This window comes from Danio rerio, chromosome 15, assembly GCF_052040795.2.
Source record: "Danio rerio strain M-AB ecotype USA chromosome 15, GRCz13ab, whole genome shotgun sequence".
Taxonomy (NCBI): Eukaryota; Metazoa; Chordata; class Actinopteri; order Cypriniformes; family Danionidae; genus Danio; species Danio rerio.
Genome location: NC_141035.1, coordinates 24,461,870 through 24,481,857, shown reverse-complemented (window position 1 = coordinate 24,481,857; position 19,988 = coordinate 24,461,870). Strand labels below are relative to the sequence as shown.

Genomic DNA, 19,988 nt, shown 5'->3' with positions numbered 1-19,988 from the left:
TTCTGCCTAAAAGAATGATTTTCTAAGCATAATAAGTCATTCATAAGTCAAAATTTTCAAACTAAATTATTTTGTCTTTGATAACAGTAAATAATATGTTAGTAGATATTTTTCAAGATACCAGTATTCAGCTTAAAGTGACATTTAAAAGCTTAAAGGCCACCTATGATGAAAATCATCTTCTGTAAGCTGTTTGGACAGAACTGTGTGCAGGTATAGTGTGTCTACAATCATATTGGGGTGATAGAAACACAATAAGTCTTTTTTTTATTCCCTGACGTTAAGAATAGGATCTAAATCCCTCCTGTTTTGAGGCCCACCGCAACTTGAGGTAGGAGAGCAGTTTCCCCACCCACCGATTTGATTGACACCTATTAACATGTATCCATAGTAACGTGTATAATCATAACAAGACAGGACCTGCCCAAAGCAACTGGGATTAAAAGATCTGTTCAGCTCGCTGCGATTATCAGTCATCACCAAATGTGATCAAGAATCAGTTTCACAAGTTTAAAACGAATTTATTGCAGCGATTTACTTCAGCTTTACTTTACCACCACAGCTGCGTGTCAGTACAGTTATAAAAGAAGATGCATCAATGCGGGTTTGTGGACGTTAAATCAGGCTCATTTTGTACATTAGCATAACGGATATCCATACAGCAGTGCATATTAACGTGTATCCTGTCACATTTGTATGCAAAAACAGTGCAAAGTTGAAAGTGCGCGTTGTGTGTGTGCGTTGTATGTGTGTGTGTGTTTGTTTTTAAGATAAATAATTAAAATGTTTATTTAGAACAGATGACAGATGTTTTGTGGGTTTTCCTTCCATTTTCCCTTTTCACTGCTGCACTGCGAGCTTCAGGATCTGTCTAAAGGCTGAAACAAACAGTTGTTGTTCCAGTGTCTGACTACTGCTGCCTGCCGAGTGCTCTTACACTCCTTCCCCTACATTGGTATTAAGCAACTTGAGTCGTTCCAAGGTCAGGCAGTGGGTCTGGCTGTTTGCTCAGGCCTCCTCATCACGCCTGCTCCCCGAGGAGCCTTTTGTTCACAACCATCCTGACAGACGGCCAGATCGCCTGCCAGCTTGGCATACAGAACAGGAATAACAACACAGCTCTCCTTCACTCACTCCAGTCTTCATATTATCAGTCTGTCTGTCTGTCTCTCGGAGGAAGAGGCTGTTAACTCTGATGGTTTTTAAGTAGCTGTAGTGAAGTTTATGTGACGGTGAGGCGAGAGTGTGTTTTCCCCTTGAGCTCGTTCACAGCTGTTTGGCTTACATAAGCGGGTCAGACTGCAGTGACACACATTGGACGTGACAGCTGTCCATTCGCTCCGGCTTAGTCGTTCCCTTCTTTCTTCTCTCTCTCAGATATGCACTCCACAGACTGCCTGGCTTTGTGTGTGTGCTGCTATTTTACCATCTTCGGAAATGTGGAGTTAGTGAGCCTTCATACTGAACATTGCACAAGTTAATTCCTCTTTTGAACAGTGATTGCAAGGAACAATGTGCAAAATTCCTATTATTGTGAAAAACATATTGGTGCTGTAAGTAGTGTATGTGTACACGGATGTTAGGGCTTTACAGGGAGAGGATTCATGTACATTGTTCTTGCATGCATAGGGAAGTAAATGATGCAAAGCTTAGAAGGAAACTAAATGACATTTAAAATGTTTAATCCCCCTAAAGTGGATTTCTAATTATATTTAATTATAATATTTTCTGATTTTTACTTTTTTTATTTTACATGGTTATTTTTCATGGCACATGGTTGAGCCAGTATTGCTGTTGTCCGATTGGCTGAGATGTTCAGCACCAGAGATAGTGAATACATTTACATGGACACCATTTATCTAATTATAATATAATTGAGACAATACTCTGATAAAGAATCTACCATGTAAACAGCGATTTTTTTTTTTTTTGATGACCTTAATCTGACTAAAGTCTTAATCGAACTAAATAGAAATGGAATTAAGACATGGAGTATGCCGATTTTAGTCGCATTATTAAAGTGCAGCACAGACATGAAAACACCTTAAACTATTATCATTGTATAGGATTTTCGCTGCATTTTGCGACAGGATAAACTATAAACACATGGCTGTTTGACACTATTCTCTGCACCTGGTCAGTAAAAGACCACAGAAACCTGCATCACAAAATGCAGGTTTTTTCCCCATGCCGCATTAAATTACAGTTCATATAGCAGTTTATGTCCCTATCCAATATCCTGTTTTTCACGGGGGCATGCATGAAATGTTCCTGAATGACAGTGAAATGCAGTGAAAGTTGACAAATTAAGAATGAAACACCTGAAATTACATGAAACTCCGGAGGAAACATGGATAGCGCTGTGACGCAATGAATGACGTTAATAGAACTATGTGCTATAACATGTAAAAAGGATCATGAAAGGAACATTCAAAAAGCAACTCATGTAAACAAATACCATCATATTATTGTCTCATGCAGATTTAAGCAAATCATTTGATTACTGATGTCCATGTAAACAGTCAGTGTTTACACTTTCTGGGGAAATCAACCTACAAATAGTGTATTTACACCTATGAAGATTAAATAGAATTAAATAACAACCCAAAAATTCACATTTAATGAACAAAAGTTATTTTATTTTTGCATTTTGACTTTAAAATTGTAAAGTTAAATTAGTGTCTTTTAGTAAATATGCTGAAATTGTTCATTACATTTTTATTTTTTGTAAATGTAATTTATTTTATTTTATCAACATGTTAAATTTGATTCAATATATTAAAGTGTTATCGTCTCACTTGCATTTTAGTTCATTTAATTCCAAAAAAGGGCTCTATATTTTTAGTAGGGTGGAAGGCAGCACTTGGTAACATCAACAAATACCAAACTGCAAGTTAAGAAGTCCAGTTAAAAAAAATTACAGAGTGCAAAGAAGTGCTCAAAATAATGTCTGTTTTCACACAGGTTTCTACAAACAGTGTAAATGGCTGAAAAACTGATGGTGCATGCTTAGTCTATTACATCATTGGTTGATGTTGCCTGACTGGTCGAGATGTTCAAACAAACAGAACAATTATATCAAACCACAAAAAACAATGTTTACACTTTTTGCAGAAATTAGTTAACAAATGGCCTATTTATGCCTGTTAAGACAATAGAATGAAACATTTTGGCACTGAAAAATTGACACACTTGCCCTTTAAGATAACAGGGGTAATTGCAACACACTTTCTGGTTCAAGATCATAAAATCTGAAGCATGATCTCAGAGAGTACGGCACAACCCCTGCTGGGGCGGGATGGCTGGGATTACATAATTCACTCTATAAAGCCTGTATGATCACCCTGTTTGTGTGTCAATAGCGAAAGAGCCGGGTACAATATTGGGTTAAATTACAAAAAAGGAAAGAAAGAAGAGAGGATGTGCTGCTGTTCTTAAATTGTGTGTTGGGCTAACAGAATTCCTGGCCCAGCAGGCTGCAGGAAACTCAACTCATCCAGATGATCCATGTCAGTTCAGTGTGTGCGTGTATGTGTTTGATGGCATGTCTCAGTGTACTCGGTCTGCATGAGGCTCTGACGGCCCTCTCAGCCAAAACACACTTCCTGTCCCTGCATTCCAGACTTCCACCCCCTCTTCTCCAGCTCACTCATTCGTTTGAGCGAAACGCAAGGGTGAAAGAGAGGGAGCAATAAAAAGAGGCGAAAAGGGAGAGACTGCAGAGCTTTTGTTTACTCTTGCTCAATCCCCAAATCATTAGGGAATGTGTTCATGAAGTTCGGTCTGTCATCATGAAGCACGTAAAGTTTTGTGCGTGTGTGGTGCTGACTGAGTGGAAATGTGCCTCAGGTCTACGGGTGACTTATGAGGGCTGATGGGAGATTAGAACCCGTTCTAGAGAAATGCAGTGCTTGGAGGCTTGTTGGTGAAATGTCTTATCTACAACACCAGTGTGAATGAGAGTTCATCCAAAGTAAAAGAAACATCCTGAAAGGTTGTCACCTCCTGAATCACTTTGAAGTGCATATAGGAACTGGAAATATACTGCAGCTGTACTTAAGTTAAACGTATAAGTTTTCATTTCTGTCTTAATGTAATGTCGTTTTGGTCCGCGAAATCACGGAGTTGTTTGTTTACTACAGAGAGGACGCTCATGTACCCGCAAATGAAGTAGTGAAATAAACCTGCATAGGCTGTGAATAACAGGTTATTAAGCTGTAAATATGTCAGTTTGTTGCACAGAGCTGTTGCCGTGTGGGATGTATGTTTTGCATGTGTGTGTTTTTTTTCTCGAAGTGATGGCAGCCATGACATGAGCACACTCGGCAGTGAAAGTGAAACCGAAAGCAGGCACATCATTAAAATGATCATATCGCATTTTAAAGTTATGATTATGACAAACATTTGATATGTTTTCATAGTGAACACAATGTGTTGTGCATGATAATACATGTTTAACAGTGTCAGTATAACTACTCTAACCTATATAGTGTTAAATAAAATGCAAGAGGGAATCTGATAATGACATGTTTTATTTCTTTACTAAAAAAATAGTCTAATAATGTTGTCAATGACACATAACAACCATGTCTCAAACATAATAATTCAACTTCAGAATTGTTGAATAACATTCTGATGTAATCACTTGATTGTGCATTAATGACCAGGACTAATTTAAAGTCTACACAAAATGTAGCATTTTAACCAACAGTAGACCTGCACATAGGCCTAATATTATTGCTGTTTTTTTTTTACCTTATGTTTAAGAATTAATAATAATAGCAATAATAAAAGCCCGCTCATATTAACCTTTATTTTACATATACAGAATCGTGAGAGAATTTTGATTTTGATTGTAAACAAATCGTGATAAAAAAATTAAAAAAAACAGGATTCTCATTTTAGCCAGAGTCGTGTTGCCCTAATTTAATAGCGCTTTCCTGTAGATGGCTGGAGATTTGCTCAAGGCCTATATCATATATATATTTATTCAAATTATCTTCACAAACAAGATATTATATTTAGACCTTTTACATTGTGTTGCAGATCAACGGCTGCATGCTGGACCCCTTGCCCCCCGTGGCCGTTCGCAAATCCAGCGCTTCGTCCCCCAGCAACATGATGGAGACGTCTATAGATGAGGGTATCGAAACGGAGGAGCCAGACACAGAGGATGATCATACCCACGTTTTTAACGCCTACCAGACGGCCCGCTTTGGTCAGCGCAGACACACACTATCTGAGGTCACCAACCAGCCAGGGATCATTACAAGTGGAGGTCAGTGTGGCTTATTAGTAAACTAATGCTGCAAATGTTAATTCAACAATTCAATAATGCTTTATAAAGTATGTCATCCTGTTCTTTACCCAGGTAAACTGTTCAGCATGGGTCATAACCCCTCTCTGGGTAGCGTGGACTCAGAGTATGATATGGGCTCCATGCACAGTGACCTCAGTCTGCTTGAAGACGGGCCCTCTCTTAATGAGGTGGTCCTGGCCAACACACCAGTGACCCGCTTGACTCCACCGTTCATCAGTGCTCGGCCCGCGAACCCCACCATGCAGGCACTGAGCACCCAGAGGAGAGAAACGCACAACCGCTCTCCCATCAGCTTCAGAGAGGGCCGCAGGGCTTCAGACACATCACTCACACAAGGTGAAGGGCATATAATATATTTACTTAATAAATGGTATTACAAAAATTACATATTGTGCAGCCCTAAGTGAGATTGCTCACTGATGTTCAAAGGTTGGATGAAATCAAACTTTACAACATTTTGCTAGCGCGTTGTTAGTCTTGAAAAGTGAACAATTAGTCCCTACACCAGGGGTGCCCAAACTTTGTCGAATGAAGGATCAAAAACCAAATATTACTAATAGCTGTGGGTCAAATAAAAGTATACCAAACTGTTTTACATTTAAAAAAACACCATGGGTAATTTTCTAATTAATTTCATAACGTTAAAAAAATAAATAGAAAGCATTATTTTGAATCTTTGAACTTTTATAACTTATGGCAACACATTTATAACACAGTGGAGTTCAATGCTGAACACACTAGGATTCAGAGAGTCTTTGCCTTGATTCGCTCAACAAAGTCTCTGCATTGTCCTCTCTCCGTCAAGTGTACATTTTAAACTAAATCTTATTAAATTTACACTGTTTGCATTAAAACGTTCCATTTCAGATTGAAGCTTAACTATAAAACAAACAAGTATAAGGTTACAATAAATCTAAAATGATATTCTCTAAACCATTCTCAGATGGCATGAAGGCGCCAACTTTGGCCTGCAGGCCCTAGTTTGGGCATCTCTGCCCTACACTGAAAGTAAAGAGTTTGTAATCAAAATCTAACCATTTGCTTCTCCTCTGGAATGACATCAGTTTGATGGCCTGGGGCGAGATATGCTTAGCAACACCCTCAAATCATTCCTTTGCTGCAAGTGAAAAATGAGAGGAGAATTGCAAAAGTAAAACCCCACACCCTTAATATTTGAGTTGGAAATATGTCGTCATACTTAAAAGTCTGCAGTAACTTCCAATTCATATGGGATTTAATTTGCTGCGTTTCATTGAAAAATATATACATAATAAAATATTTAGCAGCTATCAGAATCAGAAGAAATGTTTCTTCAGCATCAAATCAGCATCTTGGAATGATTATGATTCCTGAAGAATCATGTGACATTTGTCAGCTGGTAATATTATTTCTATTTTAAAAATAGTTCAAAATTAGAAATAAAAAACATTACATGATAGATTAACATTAAATGTTAATGTTCTTAACAAGTGTAAAATTTTACATGTTTACTAATAATCACAGTCATTTTAACATTTGTACTGTTATATGTGCATTAGATATAAAAAAATATAAAAAGTAATACATTTTTCTGCTCTTCCTTCTCATTTTCTCACACTTATTATTTTTTTCACACCCTTTCCCTCCCTCCCTGTTTCTCTCTTGTTTTCCTCCTCTAAATGCGCCACCCCCTGTCAGATGATTCATTGTGTGAATCAGAGAACCCTTTGAAGATTAGGCCAAGTCAGTCCTATTGAGTTCTCTCATCCTGTGGCCTGAATAATTACCCTTAATCACTTGAAGCCCTAAAATAACCTAAGAATCAACCCATCTACCCTCTTCCGATAGGCAGCAGAGGAGTCAAGAGCCACTAAACGGCATTTTAATGTGTACTTGAGCGATGAATAAAGCATTTGCAGCCCTGCCTGGACATATCTTGTCCTGAAATAGACTGATTAGCCGTGTTAAGTGAGGTCACGTGGTAGTGGTGCACCGGAGCAGTCAGAGGTGGTGTGGGCTTCAGGGAACAAGAGTCACTTCCTCAGTTCTGACACTCCCATCTGAAAATACATGACCACACATGGATGTAGACACTAAGGGCAGAACGTCTGATGATCTGTAAATCATTCGGAAATAACACTGCTATTATTCATAATCTTATTCCTCTCTCTGTGTAGGCTTGGTGGCCTTTAGACAGCACCTACAGAATCTGGCACGTACCAAAGGTATCCTGGAGCTAAATAAGGTGTACGCGCAGATGGGCTCTGGAGAAACCCCATCCCTGGGGCTGCTGAGCCCTCAGGCCCATCCACATGGCTTACTGGACCCTGCACTACAGGTCAGTCCACCAGGAGAGATACTAGATTTACAGATTTGGCTTAACCTGTCACTTTTTTGTAGTATGCCGTACAATCAGGCAGCAGAAAAGGTGTATTTAAAACATCTATCTTTTTTTGTTGTTCTTTATGAACTTAAAGACAATGAAGTTAGTTTGCAAATGAGTTAATGCAGGCAAATTACTTTGTTTAGCCAAACATAAAATGAAAAGTAAATTACCAGTACATTTTAATGTTCATTCATTTACTTCGATACAATGGCCATCAGAGGCATTTACATTTACTGATCAAAATGCTGGAGTTTTGAACAGTGCTGACTTGTTCTCTTATGTAAATAGGAGATTAACTTTTTTTTACAGAACATTATATAAAAGCACTTTAATAACAGAATTTTGTGATGTTGCGATGTACATAGTCACCGACTGACAGTTTTTTTGTGATTATAACAGCAGCACTCTTTTCTAGGCAACTGTCCTTTTAGAATTTCAATACATTCACTAACTCACAAATCACTAACAGCAATAGTCAATATAAGATTATTTACCACTGTGTCATTTACATTCATGGCATCAAGGAATCATTTTATGGGGAAAATATTTAAATGTCATTTGATTAAAGATGATTTTTACATAGGGCTGGGCAATTTGGCTTAAAATCAACATCTCGATTAATTAAACATTTTAACTCGGTTAACTATTATTATTTATTTTTTATTTTTATTTATTTTATTTATTTTTTTTGCCCTCATAGATCACGGTGAAGTTTTCTACAGTAAATGTGCTCACATATTACAAGTGAGAGATTTTTGAATAAAGGATGCATTACTTGATTTTAAAATTATTGAAGGAAACACACACTACTATCAATAATGATCTACTATCAATGATTATTAATTGAACATCAACATTAAACAACTGAAATTAAAGCATACATTGCCTAAATAACTTGCATAAATATATCTTCTAAATCAACTCTTGCATATCCTGTAAATAATATTTTAAACAGTGCATTTCTTGCATCTTCTGTAAACAAGTATTTTACTGTAAAGGAAAAAATGCCATCTCAAGGCATCTCTGGCGCAGCTTACAATCATTGTCAGTGTAATCGTCAAAAGTAAAGCTCAAGAATGGGTTTATAGTCCTTCTTGACCAGAGATCAGATGTGGCCGTGGAAGTATAAACCAGCTACTTCAAAGAGCGGGTTCACGTGACTTAAACACTATTTACTAAAACCATTTAAACAATTACATTCTTCCTTTAAAAATGATAAATGCTTTTATTAACTATCCATGTTTTTGGAAAAAAAATCTTGCAATTGATAGTGTGCTTCACGCAGATGAGTGGGCTTGACAAACTACCTGTAGAACAAAATTTCTCTCTTCTGTATGTGCTGAGGGGAGAGGAAATAAAGCATCTGGTAAATGCATAAATGTAAACATTTGCCAATATTATTTTATTGTAATAAAAGTGATCGTTTTTAAACATACTCAATTATATTTGTGTAGTGGTGTTTAAAAGTGTGCATCTGTGAAAAATGGTCACAGTTGAAATAGTTGAAATCTGGGTGTTGAGTTAATGCTTGACCTGTGCACAATAATGGAGCTTGATGCTTTGCTCTATACAATTCGGTGCATTCATGAACACTGAGTCATGGATGAGCGCCTTAATGCTGGGATACTGATGTAATGGTTGCATCATCATCATCAGGTTTAGGTGAACCAGTTTTCCAAGAACTTCTCGACCTCCACTTTTTCGCTTGTGAAATATTTGAAACTTGGTAAGTTAGGGACCTAAAAATAAAACCTTGATTAACTGAAAACTTTACCTTGATTACAATTATTGAACTAAAGTATCATCATCAATTTACATTTTATTATCATGATATAAATAGAATTGAGGATAACATTATTTATGGTTATTTGTCCTATATTTAAACATATGTATATTTAGATATATGGGTATTGAATATATTGATATTTGAAATTACAGCTAAATAAACAAAAGAAACTATTGCTACTTTCTTACTGATAGTCTGTTGGGCTTAACTATCATGTTGACTGCATTCTGATTTGCTGTACATGGTAATGGATAAGACCTTTGAATTATATAGCAGTCCTTTGATTTGGTGTTTTTCCTGCCAAACAGAGGATCAATTACATGCAGTGCATCAACTATCTGAGGTATGAGAGACTCACATTCTCTCATTTTACATGTGGGAAACACAGAGCGCGAGTTTATTGGAGATCGGAAGAACAAAAAACAAGAGACAAGAATACTGTTACAATTTAACACACCGCTTAACGCATGAAATTATGCAAAAGATGCCAGCACAGTGGCTATACATGTCCATATAGCACAACATTAACAAATTAACAAACAAAGTTGTATGTTAAGGGGAAAGTATCAACAGGAATTTAAAAAACAAAATAACCAACATAAGAAATTCAGTTTGTTGTGAGGTCCAGCGTTTTCGATAAATCATCCAGCCACACTGCAAGTTACTTTGGTTAAAAAGTGCCTGAATGCCCTTTCCTGAACTCTTTTACCCTTCTAACCTCCCTACTGACACACAGACAGCCCCACTTATGTAATGACTGGAGAAGAAGCAGCCAATTGTCAGTTGTTTACTGTCCATCCGGTAAGCCCCCTGAATGTGGCCATTGTTGAGTAACAGGCTGGTGACTGCTGCCCATTGCTCCAGTGCAAGCTCTGGACAGACATTTAGTATGATTCAATGAGTAAATGTGGATGGGAAGACTGGTAGGCATACAGCACAAGCCGGCGCCAGTGTGCTGATGAAGTCCAAGAAAAGAAAAGCACTCTAAATTATGCTCATTTTTCTAGGCTAATATTGTGAAAATGATCTTCCATTAGAAGCGTTTGTCACTGTGAGGATTAGCTACTGGAGCAGACTGGCATGTTTTTTTCCCAGAATCCCCTCTGGGTCAGCGAACAGCTATTCAGTCTTTTCATAACCGAGTAATGAATTCATGCATATGAGTGCCCAGCCACTGATGTGGCCGCCTAGCGAGGCGCTGACATGATTTCTTTCTGTGTGTGTGGTTTGTACAGGAGGAAAGAGGTCACCAGCCTGACATTGCTCTATGCTCAGGTGGAACACACCCTGCTCTATTATCAAGGAGACAGAGTCTGGAGCCGCAGTACCTCCCCCACAGAATACAGGTGACGCACATCATGCAGCTAACACTCACTTTAGCTCATCTGAGATACGTGTGCACTTTAAAGCTAATACTTGATGGTGAATAATTTATAATAGTTACTTTTGAAAGAACAAATTAAGATAAGACCAAGTGTTCCTTTTTGGGCTGGGTGATATTGCAAAAGAATTCTCACAATATCATGTTTCATATCAGTTCATATGCAAGTTTATGGGGAGAAGTAAAAAGCACTGCAGTGTTTGGGTGCACTGCGTTTGTGTGAGGTAATTTTTCTGCTGTCAATACAGAAATGTGTATATTCCATACAAAGTGTGAAGCAGATTGATTACTTTTACTTGCATGAATCGCGGTGTGCTATCAGCATTCTGAAAAGTTGAGATGTTTTCAACTAGGCCCAGTTGGCACACAATGTGCACGTCACTCCAATGTGCGCACTATGCACCTTCATTGGAAGTGACAAACTTAGTGCTTTCACATCTGTAGTTCGCTTCATTTGTTCCGGACCAAGGGCAATAAATGGTACATTGTTGCATTTTCTGCCGTCTTTAGGTCTTTTTCACACTACACTGCTGGATTTGGTCCGAACCAGTTGAAACGAACCAAAATGCAGTCATCTGACAAAATTCACATCTCTCATTGGCCAGATGTTGTTGAACATATTTCCTAAACTGCTTATTGATTGATTAGAACTCCCGCAAGTAAACAAAACCGGCAGACACAAAATGTCTTTTTTACTCTGGAGGGACGACTGCACTGACTGATTGTATGCATGCTTTAGACAAACTATACATTTCAAGAATGAAGCGCAGTTGCGTCTGGAAAACAGTGTTTTAATGCATCGCTCGTCACTTAAGAAGGAGGCGTGAATTATTTAGCTAAACTGTGACATGGTCATCTTGCGGAAATATTACCAACGATCTATCGATAATGTTTTCCCCTCGCTCTCTGTTGGTAAAGCGCTGTCAACAAATATTTTTCCTCCATATCCCATAATGCACAGCGCATCGGCCTACAGCAGCTGGATTAGTTCAAAAGGCGCAGTACTTTTTGCGCTTAGACCTGTTTTATTACGGATCATATTCTCACCACAAACGAACCGGTTCAGGGTTCGTTTGAAAGCGTACCGAGACCACCTGTTTAAGCAGGTCTTGGTACACTTGTTTGGTCCGCTTTTGGTGCGCACTCGAGTATGATTGCTGCATTCTCTCCTGCCCAAACGAACCGCACCAATAAGGAAAACGAACTCTAGTGCGATTCAATCAAACTAAATAAGGCAGGTGTGAAAGCACCCTTACACCCTAAGCTTATTGGCAAGGTGGGAACTCAGCAGCCACATTATAATAAAACTATAGTGCTTCATACCAAAACTTTTTTTTAATCGATATTGACAATGGTGTTCAGTCAATAAATATGGATTTCATCGCCCAGCCTTAATTAATATTACTACTGCCCGGAATTATAATCTTTCGATCTAGAAACCATATAGCATCGTGAGCAATCACATAGCCACATGTTGGCAACCACACAACAGAGTTCATAGGTGTTGTTCTATTTATAGCTACAGAGGTATTTTTCCTATTCATTTCTGGCAATGGGAGATTAAAGCATTGTAACCCATGAACCGAACCGGCAGCTACTGTGTAAATCAAAACATTACAAACATCATTTGAAGTATAGAAGTACATGAACATTAGACAACAAACATGACACTTTAACTAAAAATGACTTTTGGTTGTATCGTGAGAACTTTTGCATTCATAATTATAGTGTGTGTAGCATAGGGATAGCAGTGATAGCAAAGGGAGATTTGAAGATTGGTGATGGGAGTCAAACTCGTCAATTTGTTTTTTAATAATTCTCTTCTGTTGGAGCTTTGTTAGTAGCAAATTTTCTAATCGTATTCTTTTTGTTGTTGTTGTTGTTTTGCTCTCTTACTTGAATGTCGTCTTTCTGCTGTCACTATCAATGAAATGAACAGATAGCTAAAATTTCACTGCCATATTTCTCAAGAAATTCATGTCAATGATGAAGAATTGCTACAGCTTTGTATTTCACAACCCCTGACGCTCTGCATCTCTGTGCAGAAAGCGACTCTGATGGCCAACAGCCCCAGCAGTTGCCAGATGTTCTGCAAAGAAACTCCTCGCAGTCTGGAGCAGCAGCTGCAGGAGCACAGGTGCTACACTTTACTTTAGTCTCTCTTGATGTGAAACCGGCGATCCATCTATTAAACTCCTTCTGTTTGATCCACAGGCTGCAACAAAAACGTCTGTATCTGCAGAAACAAACCCAAATGCAGGCGTACTTCAACCAGATGCACATTGTGGAGGACCCTTTCGCTCCCTGTGCAACCATGGGCCACCAGGACTCCGGAGCCCCACCTCAGCCACAGGGTTCACTAGCACCAGCACATCAGCAGCCGCAGAGCTCACCTCCATTTGCACACGCACAGCCACTTGGCCCCCTAATGGAGCCAAACCCAGAAGCCCTAGCGTATGAAACCTACCTGGGCCTTTACCCTCAGCTGCAGCCTCTACCACAAAGCTACCCCGCTCAACTGCAACAGCCTGAACCCCTCAACTACACCTATCCACCCTGTGACCCAAGCCACTCGCCATCAGGAGAAGCACTGTACCCGGAGCAATACGACTACCCTCTTGATCCAGGGCAGCTGCCTCCACCTGCAGAGGTCAGCACTGCTGGCTATGAAGGCCTGGCATTGGGCGACCCATTTCTGGACAGCGAAATGATGGAGACGGTGGACTCTCAGCACGGTTTTGTGCTGGTGAACTAAGCCGAAACTCGAATAACCAGTATTACCTTGATATCTGACTCACTACGGGATGAATTGACGGATGAGATGACGTCACAGGGATGGATCGAGTTTTGTATGTTGGACGTTTAGGTTAAGGCGACCGTTAGCTTGTAATCTTCATACTTCTACGAAACTCTTTCCTACCTCCCTCCTCGTTCTCCAGTGGTCCCACCTGCTGCTCTTTCACAATAGAGTGCCGGATGGTGTGGCGATTGGGCCAGCCACGTTGGCGGCTCACCTCCTCTCGCCTCGGAGCCGACCGCAGGATAGGAGCTGCTCGCTACGCGCCATATGTAGCACAAAGACAGCCTAGATCTGCAATACAGAGCCTGCTCGACAGCACAATTAAACATTGACATGTTTTGTACTGAACAAATCACTCGAAAGCATCGGACTTTATGAAAGACTAGTCGTGTGCACTCTGTAAGTGCAATGTTAGTTTAAAACAAATGGCAATAGAGAAGCAATATACTGATTCATCTGGAACTGAAAAAAAACAACAAAAAAAAACAAGCCATAAGTAGGAACTACACCACCCGAAATTGCTATCAACGGATGTTTCTTCTGCACGGCTCAAGTCCAAACCCACAGATACTTGCGGATGAAGCTGTGATTTAAATAGTTTTTTACATTTTTTTCCCCCACTGGATTTCCTTCTCACACTCATCCTAAAAGCCCTAAGAATAACAATTAGTTCTCCTCGAACCACAACAGTGTTATTTTGCTTGCTAATATCACAGTTCCTGTGAATCGGCACACAAATTGGCACACCTTGAGAGGAAAGTTCTGACTTTCTTTACATGGTGATGATTAATGAGGAGCATTCATGGGTGACGTAGGCATGTGTTTAAATGATTAAGGGAATTCAATCCTAATTATTTTTCTGGGATTTCCCCCTTTGCATTAAAGAAAACATCAGCATTAACGTTTAGTCACAAGACACTGGATTGTTCGGCCAATTCATTGAATTTTAAGACAGAAAACAAAAGGTTGTTTTTTGTCAGAAGCACTTAGTAAATCTGTTCTACTTGAAATGACAAGTCTGTGACTAAACTCAGATTTCAGAAACTTCACAGAGAACGATCGCAACCACAAATTGATCGCAAAATTTAGGCGCTTTGTAACAGAACACTTATTAATGCAGATATGATACTGGAGCACTTTGACAAGGAAGCTAAAGGAAATGTAGCTGAGGAGACAGCAGATGGGTGAGGTGAACCTGCTCTGCTAGTTTCCTTAAGTAAGTGACACAAAATTCATCTCTTTCCAATAACGTGCTCCCTGTGAGCCAGCGCTCTCTCGCAGAAGGATACGGAGAGAGTGCGAAGTAGTGATTCTTTTGTGTAACGTAGAGGTTAGAACATTTAAGTGCTTTCAAAATGCAACCAATTTTGTATTTAATGTGATAGTGTTCCGTGTGCCTTTTTCTTCGTTCTTTTAAGTTAAGATCTTAACGAAATAATCCATCTAAAATTGAACATTCTGTCTTCATTTACTCTCCCTCATCATGCTGAATCAAATCTGTAAGTGTTCTTTTATAAAACATTTAATGGCATCTAAATAGGTGCAAAAGTAGCATTATGGTGAAATTGAAATGACACGAGGGTGAGTAGATGATGAATGTTCACCTTTGGGTGGATTATTCGGTAATGAGTTTGTTTATCGGTTTGATTCTGTTGGTATTGTTACAGGATGTAGACCCAGGTTTTACAAAGGTACAAAACCAAAGTCCCCTCAGAAGAATTCCTGTATAACCCCACCGTGTGGAGTTCGGAGCTTCTTGGTCAGCTTTGTAACAGTGCTTTTCTTTTTGGTCAGTCAGATCAGTATATGCCGTTGAAAAGTATTAATAGCAATATTTCTTATCAATAGTTCAGAAAGAACAGATTAGTGAATGTGTTGCCGTATCATAATCACACCTCCTTGTTGGCGAGCACCATTCCTTAGACATCCTACAATCTACATTTACCTTCATGGTTGTTGACCACACATAAGCTAATGTGCTGTTAAAATAAAAAAAGATTTATTGAACAAAGGGTTTTGTGTATGTTTATTGTCTCTGATGGCAATCTACTGGCTGTTCAGTGTTCACATTCAATCATCCTATGGTTTTTAAAACTGTGGGCCTATTAAGTCCATAATAGTACACATTTATTTACGGGACTGATAATAACCCAGCAAACAATTCTGTATGCAGCTTGGATGAAACACGGCTAAACTTTGGCCGTCAGTTAAAATCTAATAGACATCTAAGTATAGCACAAAACTAGACAAGTCGTCAAATACAGACTTTATATGTGTACTCGTGCATTTCTGTTTACTTGACTATTAGACTGTTTTTTCTTATTCATAGTCTATAGATTTTCACTGACAGCCCAAATTTAGCCTTGTTTTAGCCAAGACGACTGTTAAGACGTCTATTAGACATATTTTAAAAACATTTGCTGGGAAACATCGACATAACTGTCTGTATACCTATAAATATTAAGGCTTGCGTTTATCTTTAGGGTTTTGTTTCTGTTTTTCTGCATTTCTTACCCACGCGGTTGTCACGGGCGAGTGAATGCGCGCGCTTAATGAAGTTGCAATAAATAAAGTTAAGAAATTAAACTCACCAATGAATCATATTTCAACCGCAGTTCTCCTCCATAATTTCCCTTGACCACATTTTTGTAGTAGCCGTAGCGTTCATCATTGGTTCAGACAGAAAAAACACTGTTCACGTTCTCTCCTCGGTACATCTTCGTCGTGCTTGCGCCACCATGCTACTCCAGCAGCTCCAGACACGTGAACAAATGTGCCTTTGTCATATGGTTTGAGATTTTTAAACAGCGCGTCAAACTACAAAAATGGACCCGACAGGCGAGACGTTTTTGTTTGTTGGTTTATATGACGCGTTCACCCCATTGTTCACCCCTGCCGACTTGCTAGTTGGTGTGCACCTGTGCTTTCACTGAAGGTGTGCACGCCACAGGCCTTTAGAAGTCTATGGCATGACTGGTCCTACATCGGGGTTTGTGGCAGTTTTGTTGTCAAGTAATCCGCTGCTACTGACATTTTGTTTGTTAAAATGGATGAACCTGTGCCTCTCAGACAGGATTTATGTCTCAAGTCTCGGTTTAACAAAACATCTGGCATCTTGTGGTGACGTTTTACTAAAATGTATTAAATACAAAGAGTATTTAAGATAACTTTTTTCATCTGATGGGGATTGTGGTTTTAATTGGACTATACAGCTAGTGTTTTTCAGCCAATGATGAACTTCCGGTGAAAGCTTTATGTGACTATTTTCTATTTCATAAGGTTTCTTTTACAGCATCAATGTTGTAATGTCATTCAAATATAATAAGTTAAATAGACTAAAAGCATCCATTTAGTTGATAAAGTGTAAAAAAAGACGAAAGACCGTTAAACGCAGGCACTGTCATTAGTAGCAGGCCAGCGCAGAACTTCATTTCCATGTTGTAAAGACATGGCGTGGAAAAATAGAGCTTAATGCAGTGCTTCTTGTTTGGTCTGATACCCATTTTATAACGTATCTCAGCCAGGCAGTGAAGATCACTGTTGGCAATTTTATATGGGATGACAATTAACCGGAAGCCCTGGGGCTGGCTGACTGAAATTAAAAGTCTGTGTGCATATACCCCATTGTTCATCTCTGCTCACCAATCTTCTGATCCATATTACAACTTCTCAATTATTGTGTCGAGATGAGCAGTTAGAGTTAGTTCTCAAAAGGAGGTTCCTTCCTCTTCTGCTGGGACTTTCACATGACCCCAAGCTCGTTGTTCTCATTCACACTTTTCACGTACGCTTTCTCTTTCTCTCTCAGTCAGTCGTTCAGATGAGGCAAGAACAAATTTCCAGACAGCTCACCACACAAGAATGCTCACAAATTACACAAGCAGAGAAAATGTTGTTTTTTCCACTGTTCCCGAAATCAACAACCACTAAATATTTCTCTTACCCAACTTAAATCAGATTGTTTTGTGGGCAAAAGGAGCTTCCAGCAGCTGTAGTTTTTCCTCAGTTGTTACCTGGGTTGGAACAACTTTTGAAACAGCATTTCTGCTGAAAGATATTCTTAATTGAAAAAAATCAGTGAAACAAATGTCCCCCCACATATTGCAAAAAAAAAATGCTTGTGAGATTTTTTTAGCAATTCAGATATATTAATAATAAATATGATATATTTTACATTTTTATATTACTTAAATATTATTATTATTAAAACCTTTTTTTCATTGGGGTATAGTGCAACATGACGATACAAAATCACTCACTGGTGTGGTACCCTTTCAGAAGGTAAACTTTTGTACATACAGGTAGATAAGTACCCTTAGGGCAGTGTTCCAGGAGGACCACCAGCACTGCACATTATCCATTGCTGCATTCCAATTCGCATACTATCTGTCCTACATAGTATTTGAAAATAGAATTACTATGTCCCAAATCGTAGTAGTTGAAAAGATTAGGCCAAAGGCCATCCGGGAGATAGTTTACTATTTCTGGTAAAAAAAAAAAAAATTTGGTGTAGAAGCGTCTATAGTCTAATCACTGATATTGCACACTGTACATTGCGCAATGGACGTGAATTCGATTAGTACTACAAACACAGGTGAAAAGTATAAATAAACTACAAACATGGTGGACGAGTGAAACCAACCGTCAAGTTTGAGAATCTGCGGTTAAGATGCTTGTATGACTGTTAATTACAAAACAAAATGAAAGACTATCCAACCGTTACTTTTAAGTTTAGTGTCAGTATAGGGCAGGGGTGTTCAAACTCAATCCTGGTCCAACTTCCTTCAACACACCTCGCTGAAAGTTTTTAGTACACCTTAAAAGAGCTTGATTAGCTGGTTCTGGTATGTTTAATTGGGGTCGGAACTAAAATATGCAGGACACCAGCTCTCCAAGACTGAGTTTGGACACCCCTGGTATACATCAATGTTTGCACGCCCTATACCAAGGGTGTGCAAACTTAGTCTCGAAGGGCTGGTATCCTGCATATTTTAGTTCCAACCCTAATTAAACACACTTGAACCAGATGATCAAGCTCTTTTTTTAATGTAGAAACTTCCAGGAAGGCGTGTTGAAGGAAGTTGGAGCTAAACTATGCAGCACACCGGCCCTCCAGGATTGAGTTTGGACACCCCTGTTGTATACTCTGGATGCCCACACACCTTATACTGACTCTGAGAAGAACTGTTAAATAAAGTGATTATTTTTTGTTATATGTGTATGAAAAGGTATTAGCTTGAAAATATTCAGATTAAACAACTGAAGACAAATGATCTGCTTTGAGGATTTTTACCTTTCAGGACTATGAATGAGCCGGGACATTTTAAATCGTGTTTTCTGTGTTATATTTCATCTGTAGCAACAATACTAAACTTATATAAAAACATTAATTGGACATTAACATCTGAATGCAGAATTATCCAAAGACCTGAGAAGATTTCTCTGCATGAAAGAGTCATGAATGGTAAATTAACCTGCCGCTGCTTCTCCAATAAGGTATTTAATTAAACAGGACAAAAATGTGTATGATGTGCGGATGATTGACAGGGCTTGTAACTAAGCAAGATAACGATCTGTTAACGAGGAACGGTAGTATGTACCGTAGCTTGCATACTCTATTACACTCAGGGTATAATATGCGAATTGGGACTCAACACATGTCTCGTTAACTAAACACACCTGATTCAGATCATCAGCTCATTAGCAGAGACTGAAAGGCCTGTAATGGGTGCAACAGACAAAGGAGACATTCAAAACATGCAGTGTTGGTGGTCCTCCAGTAACATGGTTGAGAAACACTGCTTTAGGGTACACTTTTGTACCTTAAATTCACTTTTGTACCTTTAATGTACTGTAAGGTACACATTTGTACTTTGTAGGTATTAATATGTACCTTTTAGGAACAAAAATGTTATGCATTCAGACGTTAATAATTATGCACTCAGATATTAATGTCCAAAATATGTCTGTGTATAAGTACAGTATTGTTGTTGCAAATGAAATATAACACGAAAAACATGATTTGAATATTTTTTTAGTGGGCTAGATATTATTTAACAGTCATACAAACATCTTTACTTAAGCCTCTCTACTTGACCGTATGTCTCGTGCGTCCACTATGTTTGTAGTTTATTTACACTTTTCTCCCACGTTTGTAGTTCTAATCGAATTTAGGTCCAATGCACAATGTATTGTGGACAATATCAGTAATTAGAGTACGGACACTTCTACAGTAAAAAATTTAACTGGAAATAGTAAATCATCCAGAGACCTTAGGCGTAATCTTTTCAACATACTAAGATTTGGGACATACTGATTCTATTTCCAGTCCCCACG

The 19,988-nt window shown here is 38.7% G+C and overlaps 1 protein-coding gene and 1 long non-coding RNA gene across 3 annotated transcripts in view; one reads left to right on the top strand and one right to left on the bottom strand.

Moving 5' to 3' along the window:
- sik2b (salt-inducible kinase 2b) overlaps window positions 1–15,663 on the top strand; it is a 55,405-nt gene extending 39,742 nt beyond the window's left edge. The window contains exons 10-15 of the mRNA XM_087284077.1: window positions 5,047–5,278; window positions 5,372–5,656; window positions 7,477–7,637; window positions 10,707–10,817; window positions 12,898–12,989; window positions 13,067–15,663. Of these exons, the coding sequence (XP_087140203.1) occupies window positions 5,047–5,278; window positions 5,372–5,656; window positions 7,477–7,637; window positions 10,707–10,817; window positions 12,898–12,989; window positions 13,067–13,607 (1,422 nt within the window). The 3' untranslated portion in view covers window positions 13,608–15,663. The remainder of the gene's footprint in view (window positions 1–5,046; window positions 5,279–5,371; window positions 5,657–7,476; window positions 7,638–10,706; window positions 10,818–12,897; window positions 12,990–13,066) is intronic.
- Window positions 1–16,627, bottom strand: part of LOC137487746 (uncharacterized) — a 79,233-nt gene extending 62,606 nt beyond the window's left edge. For both annotated transcript variants that reach the window (XR_015509380.1, XR_015509378.1), the window contains exon 1: window positions 16,244–16,627. This is a non-coding gene — a long non-coding RNA (uncharacterized LOC137487746). The remainder of the gene's footprint in view (window positions 1–16,243) is intronic.
- Window positions 16,628–19,988: the final 3,361 nt, after the last annotated feature.